This window comes from Mirounga leonina, unplaced genomic scaffold (assembly GCF_011800145.1).
Source record: "Mirounga leonina isolate KUSES-001 unplaced genomic scaffold, KU_Mleo_1.0 Mir_353, whole genome shotgun sequence".
In the NCBI taxonomy this organism is placed as follows: Eukaryota; Metazoa; Chordata; class Mammalia; order Carnivora; family Phocidae; genus Mirounga; species Mirounga leonina.
Window position 1 is genome coordinate 2,153,936 of NW_023270699.1, and position 22,456 is coordinate 2,176,391.

The 22,456-nt window shown below is 55.8% G+C and overlaps 1 protein-coding gene across 1 annotated transcript in view; it reads left to right on the forward strand.

Moving 5' to 3' along the window:
• Positions 1-225: 225 nt before the first annotated feature.
• DNMT3L (DNA methyltransferase 3 like) overlaps positions 226-22,456 on the forward strand; it is a 23,821-nt gene continuing 1,590 nt past the window's right edge. The window contains exons 1-9 of the mRNA XM_035029975.1: positions 226-325; positions 790-879; positions 2,134-2,326; positions 3,108-3,279; positions 6,284-6,371; positions 6,940-7,028; positions 9,374-9,449; positions 10,035-10,174; positions 20,635-20,720. Of these exons, the coding sequence (XP_034885866.1) occupies positions 226-325; positions 790-879; positions 2,134-2,326; positions 3,108-3,279; positions 6,284-6,371; positions 6,940-7,028; positions 9,374-9,449; positions 10,035-10,174; positions 20,635-20,720 (1,034 nt within the window). The remainder of the gene's footprint in view (positions 326-789; positions 880-2,133; positions 2,327-3,107; positions 3,280-6,283; positions 6,372-6,939; positions 7,029-9,373; positions 9,450-10,034; positions 10,175-20,634; positions 20,721-22,456) is intronic.

Here is a 22,456-nt window from a genome sequence, read left to right on the forward strand (position 1 = left end):
TGAATGCCCCGCATGAGCCCTTCACCCTTCCACCCAACACCCCGTGGCAGTGAGGGCTTCCTTGCCCCTCCCCCGCACCTCCCCGCCCCCGCACGTCACGCAGCGCGCGGGAACCCTGCGCACCCCCCACCCCAGTGCTCTTCTGCGGGTCTACACCCCTGGCCCCCAGTTCTGCGACCCCACACGTCTCCTACTGGTTTGTGGGAAGCCCCTTGTCCGGGTTTCATGGCCCTCTCACCCGGGGGTACCCTGAGTGTGGAGACCCTGGACCGCTCAGACTCTGACCCGCTGGAGGAGGAGCCCTGGCAGGCCACCTGTGAAATCCGTGAGTCCTTTTACTTCTCCCGGCCTCGGCCTTGGCCTCTTGTGCTTGAGGTGTCATCCCCAGAGACCACAAGCTGGGGCCTGGGGGACACTGTGAGAGGAGAGAGCATGAGGGTGTCAGAGGGACCGGAAGCTGTGGGTAGACCTGGGCCCCTCTGCCCCCCCTAAGGCCTCCTGCCCTCCCCTTTGTGGGGAGAAGCCCACAGGACCCCACACTGTGGCAGGGGCCCTGGGCGGGGAGGGACTTGCCACAAGGAACACATCAAGCCTCCTGGCAAGGTTGGCACTCACCACAGGTCTTTCTGGCCCTGGATGCTGGGTCAGGAGGAGCAGGTGGTACCATAGGAGGTGGCCAGGTGCATCCCCCATGCTGGGAGCCAGGGCTCGCAGGCAGAGGCCCACTGGCCACTTTCTTCCTCTGTACATGTCCTTTCTCCTGGCGGGGTCTCCATGTGGTTGTCCCAGTCCTGGAGCCGGACACAGAGCACAGCATGGATGTCATCCTGGTGGGCTCCAGCGAGCTGTCAGCACCGGCTTCCCCTGGGCCCCGCAGAGGTAAGGGTACTGGGTCCATCACTTAGGATGCCAACCCCAGGCCTGGGCCATATCTAGGGTCCCAGGCTTCTAGAATAGTCACACGCCTGGGGAGGGGCAGGAGGCCCTTTCCGCTGCCCCCCAGCTCCTGTGACATCAGGTCACCCCCATGACACTTGGCCATGTTTACATGAGAGCAAAGCAGGAGAGGGGACGGTCTCCTTCTTGTTTTCTTTTCCAGATCTTCTTGCATATGAAGTCAAGGTTAACCAGAGAGACATAGAAGGTGAGCCCCGGCCCTGGTAGAGGGGAAGGTCAGCTAGCTCTGGCCAGCCTTGCTCAGCCTCACGCAGCCGCTGGCCCTGGAGAAGGCCCTGGCCGTCGCGGGGGCCCTGCTCCTCTCCCTGCACCCACCCCAGGCCCCCCGAGGCTTCATTCCAGTATCTACCAGTGCAGTCACAGAGTTATGCAACCTTCACCGAAGTCTAATTTTAGGACATGTTCATCACCAAAAAGAAACCCAGGACCCCACCCTGGCCACCACCTCCCCTTTTCAGCATTAGGCAACCATGAATCTCCTTTGTTTTTCTGCGGATATGCCTGTTCTGGATCCCTTGTATTTCCATATGCATTTTTTAAAGATGTATTTATTTATTTGAGAAAGAACAAGCATGCGCAGGGGAGGGGGTGACGGGGGAGGGGGGAGGGAGGAGGGCCAGACAGAAGGAAAGAGAATCTGAAGGAGACTCCACGCCCAGCACAGAGCCTGAGGTCAGGGGCTCAGTCCCAGGACTCAGATCATGCCGGACCCAAGCCAAAACCAAGAGTCGGCGGCTTACCCAACAGAGCCACCCAGACGCCCCTCCATATGCATTTTAGGATCAGTTTATCAATTTTTGCCAAAAATCAAAAAACAAACAAACAAAACCCAAAACAGAAAAGCCAGCTGGGATCTTGAGGGGGATCTGTAGAGCAGCTGGGGAGACCTGGAGCTGTAACCAGGCTAAGTCTTCTGATCCGTACACAGGAGATCCTGAGATACCGTCCCATTTGCTTAGATCTTTCATTGTTTTCCGCAACGTTCTGTAGTTATCCGTGTACGGGTCTTGCACTTCTTCCGTTACGATCGTTGCTAAGTCTGTTGCTCTGTTTGCTGGTGTCATGACCCGTGGGGCGCGTCGGACGTCCGCGTCAGACATGTGCATCTGCTGTGGGAGCTTCCAGGTGCACACACAGCACCCTCTGTTTGAAGGGGGGATGTGCGCTCCGTGCAAGGTAAGCAGGGAGCTGAGGGGTGGCTTGCTGGAGGCCTCGGGGCGGAGGGGGGTGCCATCCTGGCTCTGCCCCTCACCAAGGACAAGTTTCTGGACTGCCTCTTCCTGTACGACGATGATGGGTACCAGTCATACTGTTCCATCTGCTGCGCGGGAGAGACGCTGCTCATCTGCGAAAACCCCGACTGCACCCGGTGAGCCCGGGGGCGCCGGCCCAGCTGGGGGCGGGGGCTCAGCGGGGCGGGGGGGCTTGAGGGGCTGGGGGGCAGTATGGGCAAAGGAGCCCCTGCCCACCATCCAGGGCTCGCCCAGCCTCTGGGCTCCTCGGCCCGCAGCGTGGGGGGATTTCCCCCCAAGATGATTTCCATGTCCATCCCAAGTGTTTTGTTTGGTATTGAGCCCTGACATGTGGGAGGTGAGGCGTCAGAAGATCTGCATTCCTGATTTTTCTCTTTATTGTTGTTAGTGCCAAGACGTGTGGCTTCCTCAGTCATGAGCGGGGAAGTGACGCAAACCCCGCTCCCCGCTCCCCGGGGGTGGAGGTCAGGGTCTTGGCCAGGCTCCAGCCAGGGGTCCTCCCCGCTCGCTCTCTCTGGGCCATCATTGTACTTCCGTCTCCCTCCTCCCCAGACCTGCCCCCCAGCGGATGTCCGTGCACTTGGGTTCCCTGGGAGACCCTAACTTCTCGCAGGCTCCGCAGGTGGGGCAGACCGGAGGCTTAGCGGATTCTGTGGAATCTGTCTTTGCCCGCTAATCACCCCCCACCTCGCTGTCTTCTGCAGATGGCTCGCTCGTGGGCTCTAGGTCCCTAGGTGGGACTGGTCCCCCTTCCCGGGTGACAGCTCACTCTCATCCCTGCCCCATGCGTGCGGGGTGAGTCTTTCTCCGTGAGCCTGAGGGTGGCTTCCACCGCTCCCTGCTGCCTGGTGGCCTTTGGAAGGCCACTTCCATGACTGGGACTCTGCTTGACTCTAGATGCTACTGCTTCGAGTGCGTGGACACGCTGGTCGGCCCCGGAACCTCGGGGAAAGTTCAGGCCATGAGCAACTGGGTGTGTTTCCTGTGCCTGCCCTTCCCCCACAGCGGGCTCCTGCACAGGAGGAGGAAATGGCGGGGCTGGCTGAAGGCTTTCTGTGACCGCGAGTCGGTGAGGGGCGGTGGGCAGGTGGGGGGGGGCCGCAGCGGCAGGGGAGGGGGGCTGGGCTCCCAGGACTGATGAGCCATGCGCAGGGGCCCTAACCCTCAGCTTTCTCTGCTACCAGTGGCAGAAGGCCCCTCTGCTTTGATAGCTGATGATGAAACTAAGGCTTTTAAGCAAATGCTCTCGCCTCATTTTCCTCTTTGAGGGTGCGCTCCACTAGACGATCTTGTTTTTTGAAAATTACCATGGTTTGGCAGGTGTGCTTCTTTCAAGCCAGGGAGTGAGGCATTTGCAGCAGGTGGGCGTGGGGCTCAGCAGAGGTGCACCCCCAAGTCCAGCAAATGGGAGCAAAGACGTAGGCAGTGGGCACAGATGGGACATGGACGGGGCACAGCGGGGTGCAGACCCGGGGCACAGACAAGATGCAGATGGGGCACAGACTTGGGGCCCAGACAGGATCCAGACTCGGGGCACAGACGGGGTGCAGATGGAGCACAGACTTGGGGCACAGACTCAGGGCACAGACAGGATCCAGACTCGGGGCACAGACAGGGTGCAGACTCGGGGCACAGACGGGGTGCAGATGGGACATGGACGGGGCACAGCGGGGTGCAGACCCGGGGCACAGACAGGATGCAGATGGGGCACAGACTTGGGGCACAGACAGGGCACAGACAGGATCCAGACTCGGGGCACAGCGGGGTGCAGACTCGGGGCACAGACGGGGTGCAGACGGGACATGGACGGGGCACAGCGGGGTGCAGACCTGGGGCATAGACAGGATGCAGATGGAGCACGGACGGGGTGCAGACCCGGGGCACAGACAGGATGCTGATGGGGCACAGACTTGGGGCACAGACAGGGCACAGACAGGATCCAGACTCGGGGCACAGTGGGTGCAGACCCGGGGCACAGACAGGATGCAGATGGGGCACAGACTTGGGGCACAGACAGGGCACAGACTTGGGAGGCAGACAGGGCACAGATTTGGGGCACAAATGGGGCACGGACGAGGGGCATGGATGCGGGACCCCTCGAGGGTGGAGGCCAGGAGCCGTGAACTAAGCAGGAGCTATGGGTTCATCAAAGTGGGTTGAACTATGGCCTCCAAGTCCTAACCCCTGGTACCTGTGAATGTGGCCGATGGTGGAACTAGAGTCTTTGTGGATGTGATTCAGCTACGGATCTCCAGGTGGGATCAGCTTGGTTGGGGAGCACCTGCAAGGCAATGACAGGTGTCATAGGAGAGAGGAGAGAGGGATGGAGACACCCAGAGGGAAGCCAACCACGTGACCAGGGGAGAGAGGCTGGAGGGACTGTCTGCGAGCCAAAGAGCCCAAGGAGTGCTGGCCAGCACAGGGACGCTTGGGAGAGGCAGGAGGACCCTCCCTTAGAGTCCCCAGAGGGAGCCAGACCCGCCACATTTGGACTTGGGACTTTTGGCCTCCAGAGTAAAAATAAACGAGTGGTTTTAAGTCACAGTTTATATTCGGTGTTACGGCAGCCCCAGGAAGCTAAGACAGAAGAGTGGTCACCCTGGGTGAGCAAGCAGGGACAGCAAGGGACCCACACCCAGATCTGGCAAAACCAGGCACCCCCTCCACCTCTCAGCCTCCAGCTCCCCCCTCAGCCTCCCACTCCTCTCAGCCTCCAGCTCCTCCCAGCCTCCAGCTCCTTCTGGAGGTTGAGCAGAGTCTTCTCCTCACCCAGCAAGATTCACCCTGTGGAGGTGGGAAGAGTCCCCATGGAGCTGGCTTTCTGGGGCGGCTGCTGTGTGGCGGGAAGCAGGTGGGGTGAGAGGGCTGCCCACCGCCCACCCGGATGTGCCCTAGCCGTGCATCTCACTGGTGTCTCCCTGACGGGGCTGGGGGCGCCGGTGGGCTGGGAGAGGGTGTGTGCTGACCCTAGGGTGTTTCCCCACCTCCATGGGTTCCCCTCTCTCCTGGGGTCCGGTGCTGGCCCCGGGCACCCTTACCCGGGTTCTCGGCCACGACAGTTCTGGGAACACCCTGCACCACCTTGCTGGCCACCTGGGCATAGGGGTGGGCCCAGCCAGGTGCCTGGCACGGGCCGGGAGCCTGGACAGCTTATGCCCCATGGCCGACGTGCCTTTATGGGGCTTTTTGGAAAAGGAGGTGCATGCGATCCTAGTAGAACCTTCTTCCGACTCCATCAGTGGGATCCATCCCAGTGTAGACAGACGCCATGCTGGCCAGCTGCAGGAAATTTCCCTTGGGAAGGAAATGAAGTCGATATTCAGAAGTGTTAATGCTGGCCCAGTGCTGAGTCGGGGGGGGGCAGGGAAGAAGGAGCTCCCCACCCCACCCCAACCCTCCCCAGCTGCAGCAGGGGACCAGGACGCCCCCAGGGTCCATCAGAGCCACACCCGTGCTGGACCCCCTGCCCTCCTCACGCCCACCTCTGAACTTGCCAGCCCCCCACCCACTGGCTCCAGCCACAGACAGACCCTTCCCCCTGTGGCTCTGGGGCTCCTGCTCAGGCCTGCTCCCAGCCAGGTGGTGGCTTGATGCCCTGTTTGTGGGAGGCCAGGCACCCCCAAGTGCATCCTCCTGGATTCACGAGTGGGGGTCCTGGAAGGGGTGGGTGTGTGTCCTCCCCCGGCTCTCCGGTCCTTTGTCCTCGGCTGGGAGCTCTGAGGGCTGCCAGGTGGCTCAGGGACCACACCGAGAGCCCACACGGGAAAGGAGAGGAGTCGGGGAATCCCACTGCTGTACCTATTCAGGATCGCCCAAGAAATCCAGAGGAAGTGCTTCCTCTCAGATAGAATTGTCTTCCTCCACGATCAGGAAAAGCTCCTCGCTCCTGCCTTTCCCTTGCTCGAGATGACCCGGTGGGAGTGAGGGCTGCAGACCTCAGCCTGGGGGGCCGCGTGGGCAGAGCAGGGCCTGTCTCCCTCGATGGGGAGATGCCTCTGCGGGACCAGAAAGAATTTTCCTTGTGCCTCGCAGGCTCCGCAACCGAGTCACCATGAGAACTGTGTTTTTAATAGGAGAATCCCCTCGAGACGTATAAAACAGTGCCCGTGTGGAAGAGAGAGCCAGTCCGGGTGCTGTCCCTCTTTGGGGACATCAGGAGAGGTGAGCGTAGTGAGAGGACTGGGGGTCCTGCACTGGGGACGGGAGCCGGAGAATGTTCCCTGCGAGCCTTGCGCACCACGGTCCCGGCGGCCTCACGGGCACCCCAGCTGCGAACCTGGTGCCGGCGAAGGAGCCAGGAGGCACGGCCCCAGGCCACCCCGCCCGGACGCTGCATCCCTTGGTCTAATGTGTAAGGTCCTTCCTGCACTCGTCTTCCCACCAGCAGGCCGAGGGCTCGGTGCCCGGGGCTCCCGCAGCCACGCCCACGTGTCCCACAGCCTGGCTGGGTGACCTCAGCCTGCACACCGCAGCCTGGCGGATTTCCTAACTCAGAGCATGACACCACAGCCCCGGAAGGCCTGGTTCTGCAACAAATTCCTTGACTTAAATCAATACACAGTCGAGTTGGCTTGCCTGGTGTGGAATGTCACGAACGGCTTCATCCTCAGCCCCAGTCGCCTGGTTAAACAGAGCGTTTGCTCATGTTTTCGGGTCAGTCTTTGGCCATTTCATTCTGCGGGGGTCAAACGCTGGCCCTTCTGTGCCCTCCTCATGTCTCCCCTTGCAGAGCTCGAGAGTCTGGGCTTCTTGGAGAGTGGTTCCACCCCGGGAGGACTGAAGCACTTGGACGATGTCACGGATGTTGTGAGGAGGGACGTAAGTAGTACCGTGTGCCTCTGGGGCCAGGGTGAGCGCAGGTGTGCGGGACATCCCGTGGGGGCCGGGGCGTGTGGCTTGCAGGGATGGCAGGCACGCCACGGGCAGTGGGAGAGAGGAGAGGGTGCTTTTCGTGGCCCCCACACTGCCCACAGCCCAGAGCAGAGCCGTGGGCCCGACCTCCAGCCGAGGGGTTGAAATGCCAGGGGCCAGTCCCAGCACTGGGGACGGTGGTGCCCAGACTGTGGGCTTAATCCCGCCCGCCATCTCACAGAAAGTCTTGAACTGAACAGCCGGTCACTGTTTGGGGGCATCCTCCGAACACGGCGGCAGAATGTTCCGGCTCCCTCGAAGGCTGTTTCCTGCTGGCCCAGACAGTGGCCTTGGAGGAAGTGCCTCCCGATGACTCAACAGGACACCGCTGAGCCCGGAGCCCTTCCCAGCTGGCGGGAAGGGGCTGGGAAGCCTCTTCTGGAGGCGCCGGGGCAGGAGGACCTGGTCCGTCGGGCTCTGGCAACAGGAGAGAGGATTGGAGCCCATGGTCCTGCGAACCACCACCCGTGGGCAGAGGGTTTGGGGCCGGCTGGTCACAAGGAGGGGCCCGGTGGGGGTCCTGCTCTGCCCTGCCTCAGCGTTCTGCACCCCGGCCGGCCCGGGAGCCCATGGTCTGAGGAGCTAGTCCTCCTCTCTGGCCGTGCCTGGGGGAGCCCAGCAGCCTCGTCCTGCCCCGGGCTCCCCTGTCCCGAAGCCAGCGCAGGTCTCTTCACGGGGCGGGGCACACCCGAACCCCCTGCCCTTAACCTTCATTACCATGGGCCTCATCCGAGACCCCACATCTGCCCTCACCCCACCCCCTGTGGACAACCCACTGTGGGGCATTTCCGGAGCGTGCCCCCGCATGATGCTCATCCCAACCCCAGGGCCGAGTCCTCAGACAGGGTGTGCAAGAGGACAGGGACATCTCCCTGCCCACTGGCTATGGCTCCCAGACACCCGCCTTCCCTAGCGAAGCCTGCGGTCAGTAGCAAGGCGGGACACCTGTTTTCTACGGCTAGCCTGTGGCCTCTATCATTGATAGTCATGTGATGCCTACGACCATCAGCAATGTGTGCCATCATTTTTGATAGTAATACTCGAAATCTGTGTTCTCTCAGTAGCCATGGGGACAGCTATTACAGCAACCCCAGCTCCGGGGTGCGTGGCATCACTCAGTGCCCCGCGCCACCCCTCCCACCTCACTTCCTTTCACGAGGCCTGTGACACGGACGGGACTGCTCGCAGCCCCTCCTAGAGATGGGGAGCGGCCGTCCCCACCTGCTCCTGGCTGTGGGTTTCCAGGAGATTTAAAGTGAACTCCGGCGGGTTTCTGTTCCAGGCTGGAGGGGAGGGATTTGGGGGGGAACTGGGAGTTCTCGCTTAGACTCCGTCTTTCTCTGTGCGCGGCTTCACCGTGACAGGTTTAGGGGGTCAGCGGCTAACTGTCGGGTTGCTTGTCTGGAAGCGTCAGCCCGCACTCGGCGCCTTGCGCCCCTGACCTGCCTCCTCTGTCCAGACACCCCTGCCGTAAGCTGGGCCAGAGCCCCGTGGCCAGATGCCCCCAGGGTCACACTCAGCGACATTAGCCCTTGGGGACACGGGGACAGGGTGGAGGCGGCTCAAGGTTTGGGGGCTTACCGTAGGATGCAGGCTCTTGCTGAGCAGTTCGGGGGACAGTCCAGGGGGCAGGGGCTATTAGGAAACCAGGGGTCCGGTATCTGGGTCTCTCGTTAATTTATTTTAGTAGAAAGACAGGGGCTGGGATTGTCGTTAGCGGGAGTCCCTCAGGCCACCCGGAGAGGAGCACCTGTTCTTGAAGAGCATCCTTTTGTTGTCTGCTCAGGCGTGAGTGGGGGTGGATTTTATCATTTTCCGCGGGCCTGCAGTGACCGGCTGGCAGGGAAGGTGGCGGCCCGGCGGTTAGCTCCGGGCCGCCGGATGTCACGTCGAGGGCACACACGGATTCCACGTGAATCCTGGCGCGTCACTGTGCCAACCTTCCCAGGGGCGCTTCTGTAAGGCGCAGAGGGGTCACCTCAGACCCCGAGTGCCCTGCGGAGGGCTGGCCTCCCCTCAGAGGATGGAGGCCGGGCTCCGCGCGTCCCCGAGGCCAGTGGCGACCGAGAACCACCGCGGCAGGACTGACTGGTGGGCCTCACTGCCCCACCGGGGGGCTCTGCAGGGGCTCAGCCTCGTCGTAATCCTCCCACCTGGACACATGAGGTGCCCGCTGCTGTGGGGACACTTGGCCCCTGAAAGCCTGCAGCGGACAGGGCTGTTCCGGCAGGACAGCGTGTTGTCTCCCGCAGGTGGAAGGATGGGGCCCCTTCGACCTCGTGTACGGCTCCACACCCGCCCTTGGCCACGCCTGCGACCATCCTCCAGGTAAGAGACGGCGGTCTGCCCGCATCCGGGCCCTCTCGTCCCCACACCCTCCTGCATCCTGAGGGACAGCGGCATTCTGAGAAACAGTTGTCCTCGGCCTCACCCGCACGAGTAGCCTGTCCACTCAGCGAGTACGGTTTGGTGGGTTTGACCCACGGGAAGCCACGCTGCATCTGAGAGTTGGGGGGGGGATCCGTCACCGTGGAAGCTGCCCGACCCTCACCCGCTGTGCTCTGTGTCCCTGTCGCAAGTGCTCTGCGTGGACACAGGCACAGGAGGACACGCACGTGCGCTTTGCCCGCGGGCTTCTCTCGCCCTGCGTCGTCCCTTCCTAACGCAGGGCGCCTGGGTGAGGCTGGGGTCTGCGCTCGGGGCCACACGGACCCCGGGGCCCTTGAGGCTCAGCCGCTCCGGCGGGGACAGGCCTGCCCTGGGGAGTAGGTGGGGCCCGCAGCAGGCCAGCCACGCCAGAGCGGCCCTCCCGCAGTCACCCCTGCCCCCCAGCCCCTCAGCCTCCCCGCTCCCGCCCTGTCCCCTCACGGGCACCGCCCCCACACACGTACACACCCTCCCCCCACCACCCAGCGTGGTACCTGTTCCAGTTCCACCGCGTCCTGCAGTACGCGAGGCCCAGGCCAGGCAGCCAGCAGCCCTTCTTCTGGATGTTCGTAGACAATCTGGTGCTGAGCCAAGATGACCAGACCGTAGCCACTCGCTTCCTGGAGGTACGTGCAGCGCCGCAGTCTGGGTGGCGGGCACGGAGGCCTCCCCAGGGACATGCCAGTGCCTCCAGGGGACAGCACGGCTCATGGCCCCACCCCGGAGCCTCCCCTTCTTGGGGCTCACGAGGGCCCGTTGCACTCCCGAAGCACAGACCCGCCGGTGGCCTTGGAGGGCGTCCCCTGCACGTGGCTCCTGCACTTCTGGGCGCGTGGGGATCCCGGTTGGTGCACTCCGTACACAGTGCACGCGGGCACACGCCACACACTCCGTACGAGCTCATGCACACGCATGTACTCCACACATAGTACACAGAGTGCACGGGTATACGCCACACGCGTACACATAATCACATGTGCACTCATGCGCACACACAGGTACTCACCCTCTGGGGCTCAGACAGCTTGGGTTTTCTCCGCCTGCCTGAATCCTGACCCTGAGGGCAGCGTCCTGGGCTCACCTGGCCCGGGCCCCTCCCAGCACTGCCCCCTCAGGACAGCCCCCGCTGGGGCCTGGTGTCCCCCCTTCTCAGGACGTCTCCCCCACGCTCACAGCAGAAAGGCTCCTCGCCGCCCGGCCCTGTCCCCCTTGCCTGGTTACCTCCAGGATGCTTTATGCAAATACAGGCAAATCTGGCGAGGCCCCGCTCTGCTCTGCAGCTGGCTTTCTCCGCTGAACAGTCCCCTCGGAAACCCCTCCGCTGCACATCCACCTCCCTCGTTCGCTGCTTCAGCAGCAGTGTTCTGTGCAGTTTTACTTTGTATGGCCGCAAAAACCGTGTTCCGCCTGTTCCCCATTGATGGGTATTGGGGTTGTTGTAGTCTTGTAGGGGGACAAACAAGACCGCGATGCAGGGCATGTGTGGGGACATATGCGGGATGGATCCCAGGAGGGACACTGATGCGCCAAGTTCTGTCATCCTCACAGCCGTGCCCACCTGCCCAGGCTCCAGCCCCCCACAGGGCCCGCGGGGTGCACGCTTTCCCGTGCAGCCCAGCTGCGTTGGGGCCTGCGTCCCACTGTGTTTTCGGGACCTTCTGTTTTGCCATCTGACTGGGTTTGATGTGCGCACGACACACTGTTGATTTCTGTGCATTTGTTGGCTCCTTGTTGAGTCACCTCGCCGATTACGGTAGTTTCCGGTAGATTCGATTAGACTTTGTGGGTATTTGAGCTGGTCCTCTGCAAAGAGCTGTCACCTTTTTTTCTAAGTTTGCTCCTGAGACACCCTGCTCTTGTCTCGCGGTGCAGGCGCCTGTCGGACAGTGTTGGATCGCAGCGTTGATGGGACAGCCCTGTCTGTGTTTGCCTGTCACAGAAATGTGTCCAAGGCTTCCCTACACAGCTGGCTCCCAGGTCGGGGTTGACGTATTTCACTATGCTAGGGAACTTTCCAGAAGTTTCCACTGATTGCCGTGTTTTCGAGTAATCTCATCAAGAGGAGTTGTTGGTTTCCATCAAACGTTCTTTTTTAAGTCTGTGGAGATCGTTAGTTATTTTCCTCTTTAGATCTATGAAGAGGATATGATATGCTGATAGGGTTCCTAATAAGGAAGCAACCCCAGGATCTGGGGAAAAATCCACTCATTTGGGTGCATGGTTCTTTTCATGTCTTTCTGAATTCTGGTGCACGACGTTTCCTTTGGGACATGCGCTGTGAGCAGCTCGAGACAACTGCTCTGTTCCGTGCAGGTGTCCACGTGGAACCTGCTTTATAAACCTACCTGAAAAATGGAATTCTCCCATGAAACTGTGTGGATAGGCTGTTGCGGCCATTGTGCTAAAATGGGGTAGCTCTGGGACGCCTGGGTGGCTCAGTCGGTTAGGCGTCTGCCTTTGGCTCAGGTCATGACCACAGAATCCTGGCATCGAGCCCCGCATCGGGCTCCATGCTCTGCGGGAAGCCTGCTTCTCCCTCTCCCTCTGCCTGCCTGTCTGTCTACTTGTAATCTCTCTGTCTCTCTCTCTCTCTGTGTCAAATAAATAAATAAATAAATAAGTAATCTTTTAAAAAAATAAAATAAAGAAATAAAATGGGGTAACTCTTCTGCAGAAACGGCCCTACTACGATTTTCCATCTCTTCTGAGATTGGTTTGGTAAGTTATGTTCTCCTAGAATACCATCTGTGAGTTACAGTTTTAAAAGTCATTTTCACGGCAGTAAGTGAAGTGTTCTCATGATTCTCCTGCTTTCTTCCACATCTGTGGTGATTTTTCCTCATTAGGAAGTCTAATGCCACCACATAAAAGCAGCCAGAACTAGGTTTGTAACCTGCACTATTTATCAAAAAAAAAAAACAACTTTGAATAAGTAATAGTGGGCCCAGCCAAAAAGTGCAGATTCCAAATGTGGGCGCCAGTTTCCAGCACACATAGAGGACAGCAAAAATACTGACTTTTGATCGTTTTGCACATGCGTTTGGCAGGTGGCAAGTGGTCCCAAACCCAAAGAAGTCCAAGAAGGGAGCTTCCCACATTTTCTATAACAGCTCGCATCTTGCTGTGGACCTGCATTCCTGCTGCAGGTGGGGAAAACCTAGATGTGCCAAATGTAGGTACCATGTCTTTCAGCTCTGGCAGGTGACCCACGTTCTGCACAAAAGATTTACAACCGCCGAGTGTCAGCTTCCAAAGGGAAAGAAAACTTTATTATAGAAACCCAATAGAAACAGAAGACGAAAGGAATCTACACGTAGATGAAGGTAATAGGGGGCAATAAATGGGAACAAGGCAAAGTTACATCAGATCAGGTGCTTACAACACCCGACCTTATCAGCTGGGGAAGCCCCGTGGAGACACCCAGGGTGGAGTCCCCACTGAGAGGCCTGGGCGGCTCAGCCTTCCTGCAGCTGAGACTTCCCACTGACCATCCCCATAAGGGCCGTATTTATAGGGCCAGTGACGGGGTCTGAGGTTAAACATTGGTTCACCTACGTGCAGTTTGGAGTGAGCTGCATTTCCATGTTCTCATGTTTCTATATCGTCAAGGAGCCTGGGCTATATGTGTCTGCCTCCCCTCAGGGATTCCATCCTGGGGGGCCAGCTCAGCCTGGAGCAGGAGGGGATGTGAGACGAGATTCGTAGCCCTTGGCGTCCAGAACAGAAGGGCCAGTTCTGACCTAGAGGCCAAATCATATATTGTACATAACCAGGCTCCCGAGGTTATTCACGCAGCACGAGTCTCACAAACGCCATTCCTCAGCCTGCCTGTGCACGTCCCGGTGGTGGGTTCTGCGGGATAAATCACACAAACATCTGTCCATATGGCACATTCAGTTCTTGAGGTACCACGCATAATCCAACACCATATATACCTGCAAAGCACTTTTCACATATCCATCAGTCCAGCAGCACATTGTAAGTAACACAATGAGCGGAATTATAAGTCAGGCATCCCTTAAAAACCCTCCCCAGTGGGGTAACCAATCAAACCAGGGCAAGTACTGATTTGACCAATTTCATGTCTCAACGTTATTTATAAATTTATCCATTTTTAAAAATTATCAGTAATGTTAAAACAGCACGTTCGTGGAGATTCATTACATTTTAAGTGATGCTGCAACAGAAGGTAATCTACAGTAGCTCTATTTTGTAATAATGTTTCTCACGAAGCAGTTAATTCCTGATTCATGGTTGTGAGGGCATTCGCAGTATCCTTAACTATCTTAGAGGTCATGCAAGAGAGCTGTGTTATTTCATTCTGTTCACACATTATTAATCCAGGTATAGCTCAAATGCTGGCTGTGAGAGCAACATCAGCAGAAGGAGGTAACAGGGTTAGAGGATCATCACAATCAGCGGGCAAGGCGCGGTTCCTGCGAAGACTTTCAAGAGGATGCGACAGGCAGGAAGTTTCCCTATAGCACACGCACCTTGATGATGGTTAGGCGAATGGTTATACTGGAGGTTTGCACAAAGGCGATAACGAAGTGTCGACTGGGGAGTATATATGAGAGTTACGATTACAAGTAGAAGGAATTGTAGAGCAATTCACACATTTCAGTGAAAGGCATAGGTCCCTAATATGGGAAAGGGAGGAGGCACATCAATGTTAGCAATTGATAATGGAAGATTAGTACTATTGAGGTGTAAGAATTTACTTAAAGAAGTCCCTCTGCCAATGATATTTTGTCTTAATAGGTTTTGGGGACTATTTCCTTTGAGTACACAAAGAACTGAGGTTTAACACATTAGTTGCCAGGTGTACCCAGAAATTATTTTCTCTTAAAAGGACAGTAGGATTGTTATGCACTGTTACAAGTATTGAGTCTCGTTTAAAACTGACATCAGTGGGGGTCTGCTTTCTCCCTTTTATACATGTATATTCACCATCATCGGACAAGGTGACGGCTTGTAGCCCTATAGTGAAATTATAGTTATCTTGACGAGTTTGGTCAGTGAGGTTATGAAAACGTCCCACACAGTTTTGGGAATAAATCTCATATCTGTTGTGATACCAGCCAAAGAACAGTTGGTCCAACAGAGCAGGCTCAGCGGTTGTCCTACTTCAACGGAGACAGCCGCGGGCTGAGTCTGCAGGATACGGGTGGGTTGTGTCTCCCTGGGAAAGCACAGAACCCACATTCGTATCTATGATTCGTGGAGGGAAACATACGTTAAGGGAACATGATGTAACTTCTCATCACCAGAATACATTACTATTACTGTAGCATCCCCTCCTTGAGCAATTACTTCAGCAGGAGTGGGAATACTGTCGGATGGCTTTGTCACCGAAGGCTTTGCCCCCAGCTTCCAAGCATCTCTGGAGCCAAACCCCCATCTCCCCTTACAGGGACAGAGCCAGGCTGCAACAAGAGTAATTGTCCAATCCAATCATATTTTTGTATTGAGAGCATTTGCTTTCCAGAATTGAGTGAAATGACCTTTGTCTCTCCTTGATAATCAGGATCGATGACTCATCCTAATATTTGTATTCCTCTTGTGCCAATCCTGACCGCTCCATGATCTACCCAAATGTTTTGGGGGGAGGGCAATGAATTCCTAGGCTGGTAGGCACAGCCACCTGACAACTGTAATTTATTTGTGCTTCTCTCATAGAACGTAGATCTAGTCCAGCAGACTCAGGGATGGCTCTGTAAGGTAATTTAGCATCTGAATTAATACTCCAGCATATTAATGTTGATTGGAATGGTTTTGTCACATTGCTTATTTGCAAATAAGGGGTTTTCATCTGACCTAGCAGAGTTTCATTTTGACTAGTAGGTCTCTTGCTTAGGACTTTTAAAGTCTCAGGTAAGTATAGCTCCCATTTTGGTAAAGAGCCATCCACTAATTTTTTTAAATTCCTGTTTAAGCAGTCCTTTTATCCATTCCACCAACCCAGCCATCTGAGGGTAATAGGGAATATGATAAATCCAGTCCATATTATATGAGGCGACAAAAGCTTTCACTAACTTACCTGCAGAGTGGAAGCCTTTATCACTCTGGATCTGAATAATTACATCATAATATAATAAGATAGTCTCTAAGGTTTTATCGTATTCTGTTGGGTGGTGTGGGCAAAGGGAGAAACCATGAAGTACCCCGAACAAGTGTCCACTGCCCCACAAATGTATCAACAACCTTGGAAGCGGGGTACCAGCCCCACATAACCTACTTGCCAAATTTGGGTGGAGGAGTCTTCCCCACTGAATCTGTCTTTTGTACTGTTGTGGAATTTTCTACTTCTGCCAAATCTGACAAATTGGGCTTTTTTTTTTTTTTAAGATTTATTTATTTATTTATTTATTTATTTTGACAGACAGAGAGAGAGAGCATAAGTAGGGGGAGCAGCAGAGGGAGAGGGAGAAGAAGGATCCCCGCTGAGTAGGGATCCCAATGAGGGACTCGATCCCAGGACCCTGGGATCATGACCTGAGCCAAAAGGCAGCTGCTTAACCAGCTGAGCCACCCAGGTGCCCCCAAATTGGGCATTTTAATATGGTTTCTTTTATGGCTTCCTGAGTGATGGGTATCCCACGGTCCTGGACCCACCTGTGAGTAGCCTGCTCTCCCAAATGTCCATTTTTCTCATGACCTCATTGCGCCAGTTTGGTGTCAGTCCCAGGCTGTTATGTTCGCTGCGATTTGGGCGAGCGAGTCAGCTACTTCGTTGAGGTCCACTCTGTGGAGGTAGACACACTGTGAGCATCCGCGTGGAAAACGGTAATTTTAGTATGGCGGGCCCATTGCCAAATGTCTTCCCATGGGGAGTCTTCCCTACATCTCTTTACCGGCAATGGTCCTTGGGTGTTTTTTCCATCATGTCATCCATCCCGCTAGACCCTTAGCCCCTGACCATGAGTCAGTATATAGGTGACATTGTCCCTCTTGTTCTTGGCTTAAGACTGTGTAAACAGCAGAAAGCTCTGCATGTTGGCTACTCACCCCATCTCCCTGTGTTCATAATGTCTTTTTAAGATGGGGGTTGTAAGCTACAGCCTTCCAGAGGTTAGCATTACTAATAACTTCTGCCTTTCGTCAGTAAACCAGCCATGCTGTGGTTCTTCGGGTAAATGATCATTTGGCTTCCTCCCCATCATAGAGGAATGGGCTGATGGGACATCAGTAGAACATACTGACTCATTGGAATTAGTAGCCACATCATTAGCTTCTTCATGTGGGTGATATTCCTTTTATGCCAGGCTTAGCCTGATCTTGTCTATACCACTTCTGTTTCATTATACTAGCTTCCTGCGTATGTCTGATTTTATGAGTAGTCGGATTTCCTGGAATCCATACATACTGGGAATCTGAGGCCTCATTAATACATGATTTACAGTTATAAGCTCAGTACCAGCTGGTGTCCCTCAGCATGCCAATAATTGTTTTTTCAAATGAGGTATGAGAGGTACTGCCAGAAGGGAGCTTCCTAGCCCCAAATCCTAAAGGCACCCGCTTGCTGTCTTGTTTCTGCCATAAACTCCAATTAGCATTTTCCCCTTCCGCTGAGACCGGCAGCTCAACAGGCCCAGGTCTAACAGGCCATAAATCTAAAGCAGCTTGAATAGCTGGTTTCACTCGTTGAGAAACCTGTTCCCCAGCAGCACCCCGATTAAACTGATGCTTCTTTCGAGTAACTTTATAGACACGGTTTAATATCTGCCCCAGATGTGGGGTATGGTTTCTCTAGAACCCAAACAATCGTATAAATTTCTGAGCTTCTTTTTTATTTTGTGGTGATTTAAAGTTTAAAATTTTTTGATTAGCTTTGGGTTAATTCTTTTTCTTTTATCCCAGACAATTCCTAGAAACTTAACAGACTCAATCCTTGTATTTTAGAGGAATTAATGTCCCATCCCTTTCGTTTCATTTAGTATCAACTCTAAGGCCTCCTGCACCTATGACTCATGGTCTCCCTGGATTAAACTATCATCTGTGTAGTGAGGGGTTAGAATTCCAATGGGCAACTTAATTGGGGCCAGATGTTCTACTAGGCGGTGGCAGATCGTGGGGCTTTGTACATGCCCTCAAGGCAGCCGGGTAAATATAAACTGACGGCCTTGCCATGTGAAGCAAATTGAGTCCAAGACTCGGGAGGAATAGGGATAGTAAAAAAGGCATTTGCCAAATCAGTCACTGCGTACCAGGGGCCGGCACGGGCTTGGATCTGTTCAGTGAAGGTAATTATGTCCGGCAGGACAGCGGTTAATGGAGGGGTAACTTTAATTCCTTATAACGTGTTATTGGCCACTCGCCGTCACTTTCTTTCACTGACCAAATAGGATTATTCCACTCAGGTGTACCAGTACACCTGCCTGGAGGGAACCATGAACAGAGTCATTATTACCATTGTGTCCACTGGGAATACGGGATTGTTTTCTCTGCGCTACTGGAGATGCCTCGGAGCAGACAGGGGTCTACTAGCTTGCCTACGGTCATCGGTGTCCGTGTATGTGGAATGCACGTGTTCCAAATTGATACATACCGTCGATTAAAGCCAGTTTGAGACCCTTGAGACTATGGATGCCAGTTAGGTATTCAGGAACGGACACTAGTGTTATGTCGTAATCTCTCTTCGGTAACTGCCCTGTTTTTAGAGGAAGTGTTGTCTGCATCCCCGGTGTTACTCCCACCCCACCCCACCCCCGGTCCAGTCATGCTAACTAATCATCCTCGGAACTTGTTGGGGTTTCCTTATATCAAAGGGGCCTCTGGCCCAGTGTCCACAAGGGCCTGAGCAATAGTGGTTGATCCATTTTTCCAAAATATAGTCATGGGCACATGGGGCCGTTCATCCTTTTGAGTGAATTTGACATCCTTGCTTGCTCTGGGGCTTGGCCTCCCCGAGGAGGTCCGAGCTGGGTGCCGAGAGCGCCCAGACCATATAGGCACACTGGCCATGACCGTGGGCCTCTCCTGACCCTACTGGACATAGGGCATTGGGCGGGTCAGGTTAGAATCTCACTGACTTCCTGCTGAGGAAAATCCTCAATAGTGTCTTTCCTCACCCCTGCCTGGTGGTCCCCCCGCTGCTCCAGGGGCTCCGTCTGAGAGACCGAGGCTGAACGGGGCGAGCTTGCCTCTCGTCCGCGCTCTAGTCAGTCCCCGTCTCATCATCGTCCTAGACGTCGCCCGGCAGAAGCCAGAGCTGGGCGCACTTTCCTAGTAACCCCCTTCCCTCTCCTCTCTTTGCATTTATCTTCGGCCATCCGTATGGCCCTTTCTCCACCACATGCTGGTAAGTGTGGACTTGGCCAGAAAGAACATCAGTCTGAGATTGCAGCAGCGCCTTTTGAGATTGCAATCGGCTACTCCTTTTCCGATTTGAGTCTTTCCTCCTGACGCTTATCACGATGCTCCGCATCCCGCCTGTATGCTGTCAAATCCCCGCCATCCCCGCGAGCTAGCGAGGACACCTCACCTGTCCCAGCTACAGTCCGCCAGCATCCAGAAGATGTGGCCGCTCAGCTGACTTTGTTTACTTGCCTGTGGCTCACACAGATCGGCCCGCTTGGACCATTCCTTTGCAGCGAGCAAAACTGTAGGTCTTCCCACCTGAGAATATCAGCGTCAGGGTGGGGGTTCCCTCCTCGAAACAGAAAAGGCGTGTCCTGAACCCTGCCGACTATGCCAGATACGTTCTGCACAAGATTCACAACCGCCGAGTGTCAGCTTCCAAAAGGAAAGAAAACTTTATTATAGAAACCCAATAGAAACAGAAGACGAAAGGAATCTACACGTAGATGAAGGTAATAGGGGGCAATAAGTGAGAACAAGGCAAAGTTACATCAGATCAGGTGCTTACAACACCCGACCTTATCAGCTGGGGAAGCCCCGTGGAGACACCCAGGGTGGAGTCCCCACTGAGAGGCCTGGGCGGCTCAGCCTTCCTGCAGCTGAGACTTCCCACTGACCATCCCCATAAGGGCCGTATTTATAGGGCCAGTGACGGGGTCTGAGGTTAAACATTGGTTCACCTACGTGCAGTTTGGAGTGAGCTGCATTTCCATGTTCTCATGTTTCTATATCGTCAAGGAGCCTGGGCTATGTGTGTCTGCCTCCCCTCAGGGATTCCATCCTGGGGGGCCAGCCCAGCCTGGAGCAGGAGGGGATGTGAGACAAGATTCGTAGCCCTTGGCGTCCAGAACAGAAGGGCCAGTTCTGACCTGGAGGCCAAATCATATATTGTACATAACCAGGCTCCCGAGGTTATTCACGCAGCACGAGTCTCACAAACGCCATTCCTCAGCCTGCCTGTGCACGTCCCGGTGGTGGGTTCTGCGGGATAAATCACACAAACATCTGTCCATACAGCACAAGCAGCCATCGGGTGTTTCTCCCAGCCAGGTGTCTGGATACAGGAAGAGGTTGGTGTGTCCACAGCAATTGGGCTCAGGAACAGTCCACATGGGACCCCTCCAGCCCCCTGAGTCCACGCGGGTGGAGTCAGCCTGTCTCCTGTTGGGTGTCAGGGACCAGGTGGCTTCTTGCCTCAGTTTCCATGGCCCCTCCCTTCCATGGCTCCCCCTCCCATCGGTGGAAGGTCCGCCTCCCTCCCACCCCCTCCCCATCCTTTCGGGGCCTTCTAGGGAGACTCGGACTCCAGGATCCAGGCACCAGGCAGCCTCCTTGGCTCCCAAGGCCCCGGCCCTTCAGAAAACTCTCTGTCTGCCAGCAAAGCCTCTTATCTTCCCGAAGCAGAACAATCTTGGCTCAAAGACCAAGGACATCTTTATCCTTCAGGGGAATCCACCTCTGAGCTGGAGCGGGTGGGGAATCCTTGCCTTGTGACCTGTGGGAATGAAAAAATGGAAAATCTACTGGTTAAATTTTTACGATAGGATCTCAGCCTCTTTTCCTCCTAAGGTCATAAAGGAAGCAGATTTGACACATGAGCAGAGCAAGGTTGCCCGAGACACAGTCTGGGAAGGCCCGACGTGGTGCCCGCGGGACTGAGGCCTGCGGGCACTGTGGGGGGCAGGGGTCGTCACCCTGATCCCCAGCCGACGTGTCCACCCCACAGGCCGACCCGGTGACCATCCAGGACGTCTGTGGCCGGGCCGTCCAGAACGCCGTGCACGTGTGGAGCAACATCCCAGCTGTGAGAAGGTTCCCTGTGTGTTCCAGGGCCCGTGGGAGCTGGGGCGGGGGGGGGGGGGGGCGCGGACGCTGGCGCAGAGTCAGGCTCGCCAAAGAAACGCAAGTTTGAGAACACAGAGCTATGCCCGGGTCAGGGGCTGTGTCTGGTGGGCCTTTGGTCCACCCCCAAAATTCGGGGCATGCTCAAGGTCAGAAGGCCTGCTCCCACTTTGGGGACCTCTCCCCAGCTTCGTGCACTAAGGCTGTCTGAGGTGCTTCCCAAGTCCTGAGAAGAAAGTCCACACTCCCAGACACATGTCACCTGGCCACCTGCGCCCTGGAGCCCTACCCCCAGCCTCTTGGAGCTCCGCCCTGCCCTACACACCCCCACACCTGCACACACTCACACCCACCTGCTCACACTCATCCACACACCTACACCTGCCCACACATTCATGCCCATCCGCTCACAGACCCACACCTGCTCACACATATTCACATACCTGCTCGCACGTTCACACCCACCTGCTCACACTCATCCACACACCCACACCTGCTCACACATTCACGCCCATCTGCTCACACATATTCACACACCTCACATTCATCCACACGCCTGCTCGCACTCAGACCACCTGCTCACACTCATTCACACACCCACACCTGCTCACACATATTCACACACCTGCTCATACACTCACACCCATCTGCTCACACTCACCTACACACCCACACCTGCTCACACATATTCACATACCTACTCACACACGCCCACTTGCTCACACTCATCCACACGCCTGCTCACACACCCATCTGCTCACTCATTCACACCCACACCTGTTCACACATTCACACCTATCTACTCACACACACCTGCTCATACACGGACATCCACCTGCTCACATTCTTTCACACATCACATCTCACAGCTGCTCATGCTTACACCTACCTGCTCAAGCTCACACACAACTCACAGTCTTTTGCTCACATTTACACACCTGCTCATACATTCCTATTCAGCTCATGTTTGTTCACACCCTCACACCCACCTCCTAACACTCGTTCACACACCTGCTCATGCTCACACACAGGCTCACATCCACACACCTGCTCACATACCCACCTGCTGACACTCATTCACACACCCACACCTGCTCACACATATTCACATGCCTGCTCACACTCACACCTACCTGCTCACATTCATTCACACATCACACCTGCTCACACACAGCTGCTCATGCTCACAGAACTCAGTCCTCTGCTCCCGCTCATTCATACACCTGCTCATATGCTCACACCCACCTGCTCACACTCATTCACACACAGGTTCACACACACTCATGCTAACAGAAGCTCACCCACAATGCATTTCTAGGCTGTACTGAACAACAGTCCCTCAAACACACCGTGTCTCGGGCTTTCACACGTACCCCTTCTCTGCTGCCTGAACATTCTTGGGACTGTTCTTTCTCATGAACATCCTGTCTGCCTCCCGGCCCCCAGCACACCCCCAGCCCCTGCTCCCCCGGCCCCACTCCTCTGGACAGCTTTCTGCTCCCAGGACACCTGCCCTCACTCTTCTGTCCTTACCTGCACACTGTGCCCAGAGCCCCTGAGGACACAGCCATCTCCCTCCCCCACACCGTGCCATGTGGCACTGCCCTTGTGTTGAGCCAACACTGACAGGATCTAAGCGAAGTCATGTCTTCTCCTCCTGACAGCGAGTTTCTGGAAACTTCTGCCCACCCACCTCCCAATCCCAG